At 35.0% G+C, this 16,170-nt stretch overlaps 1 protein-coding gene across 2 annotated transcripts in view; it reads left to right on the top strand.

Moving 5' to 3' along the window:
- Window positions 1–12,570: 12,570 nt before the first annotated feature.
- LOC129848566 (leucine-rich repeat and guanylate kinase domain-containing protein-like) overlaps window positions 12,571–16,170 on the top strand; it is a gene marked incomplete at its 3' end in the record, with an annotated part of 4,405 nt that continues 805 nt past the window's right edge. Inside the window, 7 exon segments of one of the 2 annotated variants that reach the window (XM_055915728.1) lie at window positions 12,571–12,927; window positions 13,183–13,287; window positions 13,489–13,570; window positions 13,802–13,902; window positions 14,234–14,315; window positions 14,420–14,544; window positions 15,967–16,110. In XM_055915728.1, coding sequence (XP_055771703.1) covers window positions 12,721–12,927; window positions 13,183–13,287; window positions 13,489–13,570; window positions 13,802–13,902; window positions 14,234–14,315; window positions 14,420–14,544; window positions 15,967–16,110 — 846 coding nt within the window. 2 annotated transcript variants of the gene reach the window in all.

Consider the following 16,170-nt stretch of genomic DNA (forward strand, 5'->3'; position numbering starts at 1 on the left):
CAATATACATATGGATTAAACCACCATCAATATAAAATTGGATTAAACCACCTTCAATATACATATGGATTAAACCACCTTCAATATACATATGGATTAAACCACCTTCAATATACATATGGATTATACAACCATCAATATACATATGGATTAAACCACCTTCAATATACATATGGATTAAACCACCTTCAATATACATATGGATTAAACCACCTTCAATATACATATGGATTAAACCACCTTCAATATACATATGGATTAAACCACCTTCAATATACATATGGATTAAATCACCATCAATATACATATGGATTAAACCACCTTCAATATACATATGGATTAAATCACCATCAATATACATATGGATTAAACCACCTTCAATATACATATGGATTAAACCACCTTCAATATACATATGGATTAAACCACCTTCAATATATATATGGATTAAACCACCATCAATATACATATGGATTAAACCACCATCAATATACATATGGATTAAACCACCATCAATATACATATGGATTAAACCACCTTCAATATACATATGGATTAAATCACCATCAATATACATATGGATTAAACCACCATCAATATACATATGGATTAAACCACCTTCAATATAAAATTGGATTAAACCACCTTCAATATACATATGGATTATACAACCATCAATATACATATGGATTAAACCACCTTCAATATACATATGGATTAAACCACCTTCAATATACATATGGATTAAACCACCTTCAATATACATATGGATTAAACCACCTTCAATATATATATGGATTAAACCACCATCAATATACATATGGATTAAACCACCTTCAATATACATATGGATTAAATCACCATCAATATACATATGGATTAAACCACCTTCAATATAAAATTGGATTAAACCACCTTCAATATACATATGGATTAAACCACCTTCAATATATATATGGATTAAACCACCATCAATATACATATGGATTAAACCACCATCAATATACATATGGATTAAACCACCATCAATATACATATGGATTAAACCACCATCAATATACATATGGATTAAATCACCATCAATATACATATGGATTAAACCACCATCAATATACATATGGATTAAACCACATTCAATATAAAATTGGATTAAACCACCTTCAATATACATATGGATTATACAACCATCAATATACATATGGATTAAACCACCTTCAATATACATATGGATTAAACCACCTTCAATATACATATGGATTAAACCACCTTCAATATACATATGGATTAAACCACCTTCAATATATATATGGATTAAACCACCATGAATATACATATGGATTAAACCACCTTCAATATACATATGGATTAAACCACCTTCAATATACATATGGATTAAACCACCTTCAATATACATATGGATTAAACCACCTTCAATATACATATGGATTAAACCACCTTCAATATACATATGGATTAAACCACCTTCAATATACATATGGATTAAACCACCATCAATATACATATGGATTAAACCACCTTCAATATACATATGGATTAAATCACCATCAATATATATATGGATTAAACCACCATCAATATACATATGGATTAAACCACCATCAATATACATATGGATTAAACAACCTTCAATATACATATGGATTAAATCACCATCAATATACATATGGATTAAACCACCATCAATATACATATGACGTATAAACCATCAATATAAAATTGGATTAAACCACCTTCAGTTAAAAATTGGATTAAACCACCATCAATATACATATGGATTAAACCACCTTCAATATACATATGGATTAAACCACCTTCAATAAACATATAGATTAAATTACCATCAATATACATATAGATTAAACTACCATCAATATACATATGGATTCAACCACCTTCAATATACATATGAATTATACAACCATCAATATAAAATTTGATTAAACCACCTTCAATATAAAATTGGATTAAACCACCATCAATATACATATGGATTCAACCACCATCAATATACATATGGATTCAACCACCATCAATATACATATGGATTAAACCACCATCAATATACATATGGATTAAACCACCATCAATATACATATGGATTAAACCACCATCAATATACATATGGATTAAACCACCTTCAATATACATATGGATTAAACCACCTTCAATATACATATGGATTAAACCACCTTCAATATAAAATTGGATTAAACCACCTTCAATATACATATGGATTAAACCACCTTCAATATACATATGGATTAAATCACCATCAATATACATATGGATTAAACCACCTTCAATATACATATGGATTATACAACCATCAATATAAAATTGGATTAAACCACCTTCAATATAAAATTGGATTAAACCACCTTCAATATAAAATTGGATTAAACCACCTTCAATATACATATGGATTAAACCACCTTCAATATACATATGGATTAAACCACCTTCAATATACATATGGATTAAACCACCTTCAATATACATATGGATTAAACCACCATCAATATAAAATTGGATTAAACCACCTTCAATATACATATGGATTAAACCACCTTCAATATACATATGGATTAAACCACCTTCAATATACATATGGATTATACAACCATCAATATACATATGGATTAAACCACCTTCAATATACATATGGATTAAACCACCTTCAATATACATATGGATTAAACCACCTTCAATATACATATGGATTAAACCACCTTCAATATACATATGGATTAAACCACCTTCAATATACATATGGATTAAATCACCATCAATATACATATGGATTAAATCACCATCAATATACATATGGATTAAACCACCTTCAATATACATATGGATTAAATCACCATCAATATACATATGGATTAAACCACCTTCAATATACATATGGATTAAACCACCTTCAATATACATATGGATTAAACCACCTTCAATATATATATGGATTAAACCACCATCAATATACATATGGATTAAACCACCATCAATATACATATGGATTAAACCACCATCAATATACATATGGATTAAACCACCTTCAATATACATATGGATTAAATCACCATCAATATACATATGGATTAAACCACCATCAATATACATATGGATTAAACCACCTTCAATATAAAATTGGATTAAACCACCTTCAATATACATATGGATTAAACCACCTTCAATATACATATGGATTAAACCACCTTCAATATACATATGGATTAAACCACCTTCAATATACATATGGATTAAACCACCTTCAATATATATATATGGATTAAACCACCATCAATATACATATGGATTAAACCACCTTCAATATACATATGGATTAAATCACCATCAATATACATATGGATTAAACCACCTTCAATATAAAATTGGATTAAACCACCTTCAATATACATATGGATTAAACCACCTTCAATATATATATGGATTAAACCACCATCAATATACATATGGATTAAACCACCTTCAATATACATATGGATTAAACCACCTTCAATATACATATGGATTAAACCACCTTCAATATACATATGGATTAAACCACCTTCAATATACATATGGATTAAACCACCATCAATATACATATGGATTAAACCACCTTCAATATACATATGGATTAAATCACCATCAATATACATATGGATTAAACCACCTTCAATATAAAATTGGATTAAACCACCTTCAATATACATATGGATTAAACCACCTTCAATATACATATGGATTAAATCACCATCAATATACATATGGATTAAACCACCTTCAATATACATATGGATTATACAACCATCAATATAAAATTGGATTAAACCACCTTCAATATAAAATTGGATTAAACCACCTTCAATATAAAATTGGATTAAACCACCTTCAATATACATATGGATTAAACCACCTTCAATATACATATGGATTAAACCACCTTCAATATACATATGGATTAAACCACCTTCAATATACATATGGATTAAACCACCTTCAATATATATATGGATTAAACCACCATCAATATACATATGGATTAAACCACCATCAATATACATATGGATTAAACCACCTTCAATATACATATGGATTAAATCACCATCAATATACATATGGATTAAACCACCATCAATATACATATGGATTAAACCACCTTCAATATAAAATTGGATTAAACCACCTTCAATATACATATGGATTATACAACCATCAATATACATATGGATTAAACCACCTTCAATATACATATGGATTAAACCACCTTCAATATACATATGGATTAAACCACCTTCAATATACATATGGATTAAACCACCTTCAATATATATATGGATTAAACCACCATCAATATACATATGGATTAAACCACCTTCAATATACATATGGATTAAATCACCATCAATATACCTATGGATTAAACCACCTTCAATATAAAATTGGATTAAACCACCTTCAATATACATATGGATTAAACCACCTTCAATATATATATGGATTAAACCACCATCAATATACATATGGATTAAACCACCTTCAATATACATATGGATTAAACCACCTTCAATATACATATGGATTAAATCACCATCAATATACATATGGATTAAACCACCTTCAATATACATATGGATTAAACCACCATCAATATACATATGGATTAAACCACCTTCAATATACATATGGATTAAACCACCTTCAATATACATATGGATTAAATCACCATCAATATACATATGGATTAAACCACCTTCAATATAAAATTGGATTAAACCACCTTCAATATACATATGGATTAAACCACCTTCAATATATATATGGATTAAACCACCATCAATATACATATGGATTAAACCACCATCAATATACATATGGATTAAACAACCTTCAATATACATATGGATTAAATCACCATCAATATACATATGGATTAAACCACCTTCAATATACATATGACGTATAAACCATCAATATAAAATTGGATTAAACCACCTTCAATATTAAATTGGATTAAACCACCTTCAATATACATATGGATTAAACCACCATCAATATACATATGGATTCAATCACATCAATATACATATGGATTAAACCACCTTCAATATACATATGGATTAAACCACCATCAATATACATATGGATTAAACCACCATCAATATACATATGGATTAAACCACCTTCAATATTCATATGGATTAAACCACCTTCAATATACATATGGATTAAACCACCTTCAATATACATATGGATTAAACCACCATCAATATAAAATTGGATTAAACCACCATCAATATAAAATTGGATTAAACCACCTTCAATATACATATGGATTAAACCACCTTCAATATACATATGGATTAAACCACCATCAATATAAAATTGGATTAAACCACCTTCAATATACATATGGATTAAACCACCTTCAATATACATATGGATTAAACCACCTTCAATATACATATGGATTATACAACCATCAATATACATATGGATTAAACCACCTTCAATATACATATGGATTAAAACCACCTTCAATATACATATGGATTAAACCACCTTCAATATACATATGGATTAAACCACCTTCAATATACATATGGATTAAACCACCTTCAATATACATATGGATTAAACCACCATCAATATACATATGGATTAAACCACCTTCAATATACATATGGATTAAATCACCATCAATATACATATGGATTAAACCACCTTCAATATATATATGGATTAAACCACCATCAATATACATATGGATTAAACCACCATCAATATACATATGGATTAAACCACCTTCAATATACATATGGATTAAATCACCATCAATATACATATGGATTAAACCACCTTCAATATAAAATTGGATTAAACCACCTTCAATATACATATGGATTAAACCACCTTCAATATATATATGGATTAAACCACCATCAATATACATATGGATTAAACCACCATCAATATACATATGGATTAAACAACCTTCAATATACATATGGATTAAACCACCTTCAATATACATATGGATTAAACCACCATCCATATACATATGACGTATAAACCATCAATATAAAATTGGATTAAACCACCTTCAATATACATATGGATTAAACCACCTTCAATATACATATGGATTAAACCACCTTCTATATACATATGGATTAAACCACCTTCAATATACATATGGATTAAATCACCATCAATATACATATGGATTAAACCACCTTCAATATACATATGGATTAAATCACCATCAATATACATATGGATTAAACCACCTTCAATATACATATGGATTAAACCACCTTCAATATACATATGGATTAAACCACCTTCAATATATATATGGATTAAACCACCATCAATATACATATGGATTAAACCACCATCAATATACATATGGATTAAACCACCATCAATATACATATGGATTAAACCACCTTCAATATACATATGGATTAAATCACCATCAATATACATATGGATTAAACCACCATCAATATACATATGGATTAAACCACCTTCAATATAAAATTGGATTAAACCACCTTCAATATACATATGGATTAAATCACCATCAATATACATATGGATTAAACCACCTTCAATATACATATGGATTAAACCACCTTCAATATACATATGGATTAAACCACCTTCAATATATATATGGATTAAACCACCATCAATATACATATGGATTAAACCACCATCAATATACATATGGATTAAACCACCATCAATATACATATGGATTAAACCACCTTCAATATACATATGGATTAAATCACCATCAATATACATATGGATTAAACCACCATCAATATACATATGGATTAAACCACCTTCAATATAAAATTGGATTAAACCACCTTCAATATACATATGGATTATACAACCATCAATATACATATGGATTAAACCACCTTCAATATACATATGGATTAAACCACCTTCAATATACATATGGATTAAACCACCTTCAATATACATATGGATTAAACCACCTTCAATATATATATGGATTAAACCACCATCAATATACATATGGATTAAACCACCTTCAATATACATATGGATTAAACCACCTTCAATATACATATGGATTAAACCACCTTCAATATACATATGGATTAAACCACCATCAATATAAAATTGGATTAAACCACCTTCAATATACATATGGATTAAACCACCTTCAATATACATATGGATTAAACCACCTTCAATATACATATGGATTATACAACCATCAATATACATATGGATTAAACCACCTTCAATATACATATGGATTAAACCACCTTCAATATACATATGGATTAAACCACCTTCAATATACATATGGATTAAACCACCTTCAATATACATATGGATTAAACCACCTTCAATATACATATGGATTAAATCACCATCAATATACATATGGATTAAACCACCTTCAATATACATATGGATTAAATCACCATCAATATACATATGGATTAAACCACCTTCAATATACATATGGATTAAACCACCTTCAATATACATATGGATTAAACCACCTTCAATATATATATGGATTAAACCACCATCAATATACATATGGATTAAACCACCATCAATATACATATGGATTAAACCACCATCAATATACATATGGATTAAACCACCTTCAATATACATATGGATTAAATCACCATCAATATACATATGGATTAAACCACCATCAATATACATATGGATTAAACCACCTTCAATATAAAATTGGATTAAACCACCTTCAATATACATATGGATTATACAACCATCAATATACATATGGATTAAACCACCTTCAATATACATATGGATTAAACCACCTTCAATATACATATGGATTAAACCACCTTCAATATACATATGGATTAAACCACCTTCAATATATATATGGATTAAACCACCATCAATATACATATGGATTAAACCACCTTCAATATACATATGGATTAAATCACCATCAATATACATATGGATTAAACCACCTTCAATATAAAATTGGATTAAACCACCTTCAATATACATATGGATTAAACCACCTTCAATATATATATGGATTAAACCACCATCAATATACATATGGATTAAACCACCATCAATATACATATGGATTAAACCACCATCAATATACATATGGATTAAACCACCATCAATATACATATGGATTAAATCACCATCAATATACATATGGATTAAACCACCATCAATATACATATGGATTAAACCACATTCAATATAAAATTGGATTAAACCACCTTCAATATACATATGGATTATACAACCATCAATATACATATGGATTAAACCACCTTCAATATACATATGGATTAAACCACCTTCAATATACATATGGATTAAACCACCTTCAATATACATATGGATTAAACCACCTTCAATATATATATGGATTAAACCACCATGAATATACATATGGATTAAACCACCTTCAATATACATATGGATTAAACCACCTTCAATATACATATGGATTAAACCACCTTCAATATACATATGGATTAAACCACCTTCAATATACATATGGATTAAACCACCTTCAATATACATATGGATTAAACCACCTTCAATATACATATGGATTAAACCACCATCAATATACATATGGATTAAACCACCTTCAATATACATATGGATTAAATCACCATCAATATATATATGGATTAAACCACCATCAATATACATATGGATTAAACCACCATCAATATACATATGGATTAAACAACCTTCAATATACATATGGATTAAATCACCATCAATATACATATGGATTAAACCACCATCAATATACATATGACGTATAAACCATCAATATAAAATTGGATTAAACCACCTTCAGTTAAAAATTGGATTAAACCACCATCAATATACATATGGATTAAACCACCTTCAATATACATATGGATTAAACCACCTTCAATAAACATATAGATTAAATTACCATCAATATACATATAGATTAAACTACCATCAATATACATATGGATTCAACCACCTTCAATATACATATGAATTATACAACCATCAATATAAAATTTGATTAAACCACCTTCAATATAAAATTGGATTAAACCACCATCAATATACATATGGATTCAACCACCATCAATATACATATGGATTCAACCACCATCAATATACATATGGATTAAACCACCATCAATATACATATGGATTAAACCACCATCAATATACATATGGATTAAACCACCATCAATATACATATGGATTAAACCACCTTCAATATACATATGGATTAAACCACCTTCAATATACATATGGATTAAACCACCTTCAATATACATATGGATTAAACCACCATCAATATACATATGGATTAAACCACCATCAATATACATATGGATTAAACCACCATCAATATACAGTTGAAGTCAGAAGTTTACATACACCTTAGCCAAATACATTTAAACTCAGTTTTTCACAATTCAATTCTATGTGAGGCAGTATGGTACAATAGTACCAGATCAACAACATCATAGTGTTATGTGAGGCAGTATGGTACAGTAGTACCAGATCAACAACATCATAGTGTTATGTGGGGCAGTATGGTACAGTAGTACCAGATCAACAACATCATAGTGTTATGTGAGGCAGTATGGTACAGTAGTACCTGATCAACAACATCATAGTGTTCATTCCTTTCTTTTTCTCTACTCATCTGTACTACTGGTTACTGACCTCTGACCTCTCCTGTCCCCCATCTCCTTCCTCTCTCTAACCCCCTAACCACCATCTCCTCTCCCCCTTCCCGCTCCCCCTTTGCTCTGACCTCTCTGACCTCTGTCTTTCAGAGGGATTGGAATAACACAGAACATTCTCATGGGCATTGAACAATGAAGTCATCTCCTCCCCTGTTTAGGCAGTACTATGAGATGCTGTACAACGCTGCAGATGAGCTGCTCAACCTGGTGGTGGACCAGGGCGTTCGCTACACAGAGCTGGAGTACATCCACGCCCTCAGCCTGCTGCAGAGGAGCCAGACGGGCGTGGGAGACCTGAGCACGCAGAACGTCCGGCTGCAGCGCCTCAAAGAGATCATCTGCGAGCAGGCAGCCTTCAAGCAGGCCACCAAGGACAAGAAGATCACTACTGTTTGAGAGGGGGGACATTGGGAGGCTGTTGTTGGCAATGGTCTGTTTGCATTACTGTCCAGTGTTTCTCAACCTCCTGTCTGGAAAAAGGGTTTAGATTAAAGCTAGTATTTTAGAGGTGACCTAGCAGTGTCAGCTAACCTTCTGAGGGACTGGTCAGCACCTCCACAGGGACGGGTGTTGAACTGGGTTTGTAAAAGTCCTAACTGAGTCTTCATTAGATCCTATGGCAGACCGTAAATAACCATGTAATATGTTTTGGGGGTTGAGATAATGCTGGTAGGCTGTACATTTAGTAGTTACTGATTTAAGGTTTGAACTTAGTTACCAATATGCATCTGTTGTTGTAACCCATCTGCTTATTCACTGGCAAGAATGCAGCCAGTTCCTCAAGAAATCACACACACACACACTCTCCAATTTAAAAAATTACTCCCTTCAATCATCCCATATGTGGTCGGCCCTAGTCTCACCTGTGGAGAATGGGGGAATTTTCTGAGAGTCTGGCTTTGGGGCCTTTCTCATCTCATTGTCTTATTACATCTAACTGCTGCTCTCAATTACAGCTCTCCCTCCAGCTCTCCCTCGTGGGCCCGCTGACTGTGTCTGCAATACCAGATGCCAAATTAGACTGTCGAGATTATCACTTCTCTCCTCCTGCTTGTGGCCATTTTGTGGCCATTCTTCTTCCCCAAGGACAAAGAAAGGAATTGATTCCCCACCTCAGCTGTGGTTCACTCTATTTCTCTCTCACTTTTAGAATAATGTAGATTGGATATAATGTAGCTATAGCCGATTCTGATTCTAGTATTTGCCACTGTCCTGAAAAAATACGTTAACTGTGCTGCAGCGTTGAGGTGTGCATGTGTGCTAGGGGATGGGGGCCAATGTATCCAGTACAATTTAAGTGTGTATATAGTACCAACACTCAAGGTCTTGAACTTAATAGGGATGTAATTGCAAATCACTACTCCCCTTCCTACCACTACAACTGCTAAAACTTCTGCGAAAACTATTCTAAAGTGAATACACTTGCAAGGAGTCACAAATCATTCCTTCCCCTGCATCCCCTCAGTATGTTTAGTTAATTAACTCAGAGGAAAAGTACTTAACAAGAGCGGGGAGGGAGGAAAGAGAACAGGGGAGAGTTGTGGCAGTGCTGCTCACCAGAACCCAGCGGAACCATCCATCATAATGACATGTAGGCTGGGATCAATATGAGCCTTGTGGTTGCCGGAGGGATTGCCTAGTGCCATAGGAACAGCATTTGTTTTACTCAGCACACTCAAGACACACACATACATGTACACACACACAATAAACACGTCCTATATTACACACACACACTATGGAGGTCTCTATGGCTTGCAGTACTCTGCACAAGTGAGGAGTTTTTTTTCTGCTTATTCTGTGAAGAGAACACTCCATCTGGATTTAAATGATCTGGTATATTGGACCCCTATACACACATTTTAAATAATGGGGCCAACTCATTGTAAAGATCTACAAAAATATTTCACTTTTTTTTTTAACGCTTTGCTTTATTTGTTTGTTTAAGACATGTCGTTTTGCACATCTACAGTGTGTAATAAGAGAGTGGTTTCATGTCTGATGAGTTTTTTCACAAACACCTGATAAGAACGGAGGTTAATGAGTCCCTGTGTTATTTAAGGATTAATTTGATCCTTTCTCCATTGTCTGTTAAAAGTCCCTTTCAGACCAATGCCTTGAATAGCAATCCTACACTGAATTAAAGATGACTTGCCATTGTGTACACTGATCTTGCTGAAATAAAACATCAAAATTCCTCTGTGTATATGAGCAGTTTGTGTGTTTTTGTACAATGAAAAGTGCCAGTTTCCTACCTTGGAACGAGTTTCTTCCATTGACACAGAGGAATTGACGAATGCCATACAGAACGAAACACTACCCAAACAACATGGTCTGTCTATGCGCTGTTGCACCGTATAATTCAAAATCTTTTCACATTGACACAAATTGACTTTGTCCGATGATGTCATTTTAGATAGACGGATCCAAAATATACACTGTCAGGAATTGAGCTCAGCTGCCAGATCTGATGGGACGTCAGAAGGCTTTTCTATAGAATGATCAAGACCTGTTGAAAGATGTCTGATGCACAAAGCACACTACTTGAAATCTAGTATGTCAAGCTTTTTCTGCATTTTGGTGAGCATGATTGAGGTTTCAACATGGTGATTAGTGTAAAGTTATTAGAAGATTTAATGGCGAATATTTGTCTCAGCACACTAAAATGAAAATGCAGGAATATATTACTTTTTCCAGATGGTGGAACCAGGGTTTGAAAGCTTTTATGAACTGTTGGGGAGTAAATGAATCAAAAACGACATATCCCACAGTTCAATTCACCTACTGACACGTCGTCATCGTTACTAAGCAACAGAGAACGCTATCCGCTCCAGCTGAGCCAACTTTCAAAATAGCTACCTACCAAGGCTAATTAGTAAGTAAAAATATACCAAAAGTATTCTCATGCCAAACATTTTAATCCAAAATGTCTTCTACTTCGACAATTTACAATTTGCAAGATATCGGGAAGCAAACAACGCCCCAGTATTCCTCTGGGTCACCCACTTGCTATCCTCATGAGTCAGTGACACAGGAGACCACTGATGCGCAACCATTTCCTGCTGTGGTTCATCAGCCGTGTGCAGACACCTTTTCAACCTCCGAGGAAGAGAAGGAGGAGAAGACAATGGAGGTAAGGGAGGAAGCTAGGGGTAACAGCTAAATTAATAAAGATGCTAGCTGCTTTTGTCAGATGGGCCATGAGGCTTGGTGAATAAGACGCTGTTAATGTTAATTACTTTGAGGACGCAAGCAACTTCTTTCTCTCTCTATCTACTCAGAGTTTCATAATAACAGAAGTATGGTGCAAAAAAACAATGCATTGACAATGCATGACTTGTTCTATTGTGTACTGCAAAACATTTTGATGTAGCTCTGTCTCATACAGAAACACGATGGTGTGTTGACTGAAGAGGACGTTCCCAGCTGTTTATCCAACCTGGGACACTCTGCCACTGGACTAGAGCATGTCTACCAGTTCCTCTGTGCGCCTGTAAGAACACACACTTCAGGTCGATAGTGTAACCCCATCAATCGCTGATAATATGCTTCACAAGAGTAACTGTTTTCCATCAGACTATACGCGGAAGAGTTTCAAACAAATCTGTTTACTTTCCATTTGTGTTGCGTTTTTTTTCCTTGTTTTGTTTTCTATGTCACGTGGAATTCAATTTCGGAATATGTCTCTATCCAGGGTCGAAATCTGAATAATGTATCCATCCTATGCAATTACGTCCACCTTCAAAAGCTAGAACTTCCTTACAACAAAATAAAAGGTGTGTGTGTCTCATATTAACAAAAACCACTGTATGCCTTGTTAGGATTCTAATTACTGATATAGAAAATGTTGCTAGATTAGCCTGATTAATTTAACAACGGTTAATTTCTCTTCGGTGCCCTTGTAACTTCTTCTATGCTTCTGGTCTGTATAAAAACAGTTGTGTGTCAGGTGTTGCCATCTCTCCCACTCTGCTCGCCCGACTCTCCTAATGTTTGTTGACTGGTAGATTTATCCTGTGTAAGCCACATGCCGTATCTCATCATCCTGGACGCCTCCCACAACCAACTCACCGACTTCTTTGGATTCCAGCCGCCCAAGAACCTCAAGGTGTGTCCTTCAGCAGACAGGATAAGACAACGGTTGATTAGTGGCTTGGGGTTTCTTGAAGCCTATAGTCCCAGAAGATGGGTTCCAATCATCATAGACCATTTATACTGTAGTGTCATTCCATATGCTTACTAAGTATTACTACCCTGCAATGACAAGGAACTTACCAGGGCTGACTTCTTCTTATTGTTTGTCAGTGAGTTATACAGTACTAGTAGAAGTTATCATACTAAACATGCATTTGGTTGTTTATTTTCATATTTCTTCATTGCAAAAAGCATTTAAAGATTGGTCCATTTGATTCATTATTCATGTTTGTTGTATTCCGCAGGAGGTTAACTTTTCCCATAACCAGATGTCAGTGATGACACATTTGTCAGCCTACTCGTCTTTGAGTAAACTGAATCTGGACTGTATCCTTCAAAAAGTATTTACACACACACACACACACGTCAAGTTCTTATCTAGACTACTTCCTCATTGTATACCATTCTTAACGTGTGCCCGTTCTGGATAGACAACTGTTTCAGTGAGATCGGTGGTCTGCTGCATTGTGACAGCCTCACACACCTCAGCCTGGCACACAACAAGATCTCCTGTATCAGTGGCCTGGACAACCTGCCAATCAAAGACCTCTGTCTGGTAGGTCCTCACTTGAATTATTACATTTCTAACACTTTTCATGTGTGTTATATATGTAGATGTTACTTTACATGAATAATTACATTGCGTGTGTTTGTTGAATAATTTGATTCTTAAAGATAATATTTTACCATGCGTTATGCTCATTTATGAATATGCCCATCCGGTTGTATAGACGCAGCTCTCCAAGCTCATCAGTACTGCGGTTAGTGGTTGGTCTTGTGGCTGATTTAATATGGCCTACAGACTAGGACACAAGTGTTTTCCTGTGAATCAGTTGTTTTCTGTTTTCACCTTGATGTCCCTACCTGCTGTCTACATTCTTCCATTATGTCATGGCTTTTCTAAAAGGTTTTCCCCCCAGTATGGTGCCAGTTATGCTACACACAATATTTTACCACTTCTTTCTCTTCAAACATGACGACAGCAGGTGGTGTATTTTTAACTCTCCCCTCCCCCCTCTCCTGTCTCATATTTAAACCACAGACATAATTGAGCTTCAGCTTTTCAAAGACACACAGACATGGGCTCCAGTGTGAGAGCCACCATATGGCTGTGCCAGCGGGCCTCCAGACCCTTCCCTCTCCCTCTCTGACGGATGCTGGTGTCCTTTATCAAAGTGATTCCTCATCGTCAGCACGATGTAGCCGTGTCCCCTGTCCGCTTCCACCCTCCCCTCTGGGACCAGCTGCCGGCGGTGTGAGCAGGCCTGGACCCTGTTCAACTCCCCTCCTCTCTTATTCCCTCACCCCTCCATAGCATCCCAGCCGCTGTCTCCATCTCCCCTCCCCCTTCCCTCTCCTGCCCAGCCCCGCTCCCTAACAGCGTGCTACCTGTCAGCCAGCCTCCTCTCTCAGCCCATCACACCCTGGCCTCGAGAGCTTCCAGGGCTCCGCGCGGTCACCGTCCCCCGCTGTCGGCAGCCCTCTGCCAGAAAGGCTAGTGGAGGAGGGCAGGGCATGGGGGCCGCGGGGGCTGGATCATAAATGACAGCCCACGCAGGGGGAAGGTGGGGTGGGGATGGGTAGTTATAGAGCAGGAGGGATGGTGGGTTCTAGAGGAGAGGAGGGCTTTTGGTATGCCCACACCAGTGTCTGGCCAGCTGTTCACCTGTCACTCCTCACCTGTCAGCCCAGACCATTGGAGCTGGCCTGTCAATCATATACATGTCTCAGGGAGAAGTTTTATACTCTTTACAGATGGGGAAGGGAACACTCAATGTTAACTTTGATAGTGAGGGTGGGGTGTGTATGTGTCTGTGTGTGTGTGTGCGTGTGACATGGGCGTGTGTAGGAGGAGGGAGAGTTGTGTGTGCGTGCGTGCGTGTGAGCTTATATGAGTTCATTAATATGTGTGTGTGTATTTGTTCACACGGTATTCATATTCCCAGTGTTTGTCATGTATCACGTCCTCTCTATCCAGAGGGGGAATCAGATTGAGAAGATAGAGAACGTGGAGACTCTGACAACCCTGCAGGTCCTGGATCTGTCTCTGAACCGGATCACCAGTCTGTCAGGCCTGCAGAATCTCCATCTGCTGGGCTCCATCAACCTGGAGAGGAACCTGGTGAGACACAGTCCATTCCTTAATGTCCTGCTCTCTTGTCAACCTGGAGAGGAACCTGGT

Source organism: Salvelinus fontinalis, unplaced genomic scaffold (assembly GCF_029448725.1).
Source record: "Salvelinus fontinalis isolate EN_2023a unplaced genomic scaffold, ASM2944872v1 scaffold_1071, whole genome shotgun sequence".
Lineage (NCBI taxonomy): Eukaryota > Metazoa > Chordata > Actinopteri > Salmoniformes > Salmonidae > Salvelinus > Salvelinus fontinalis.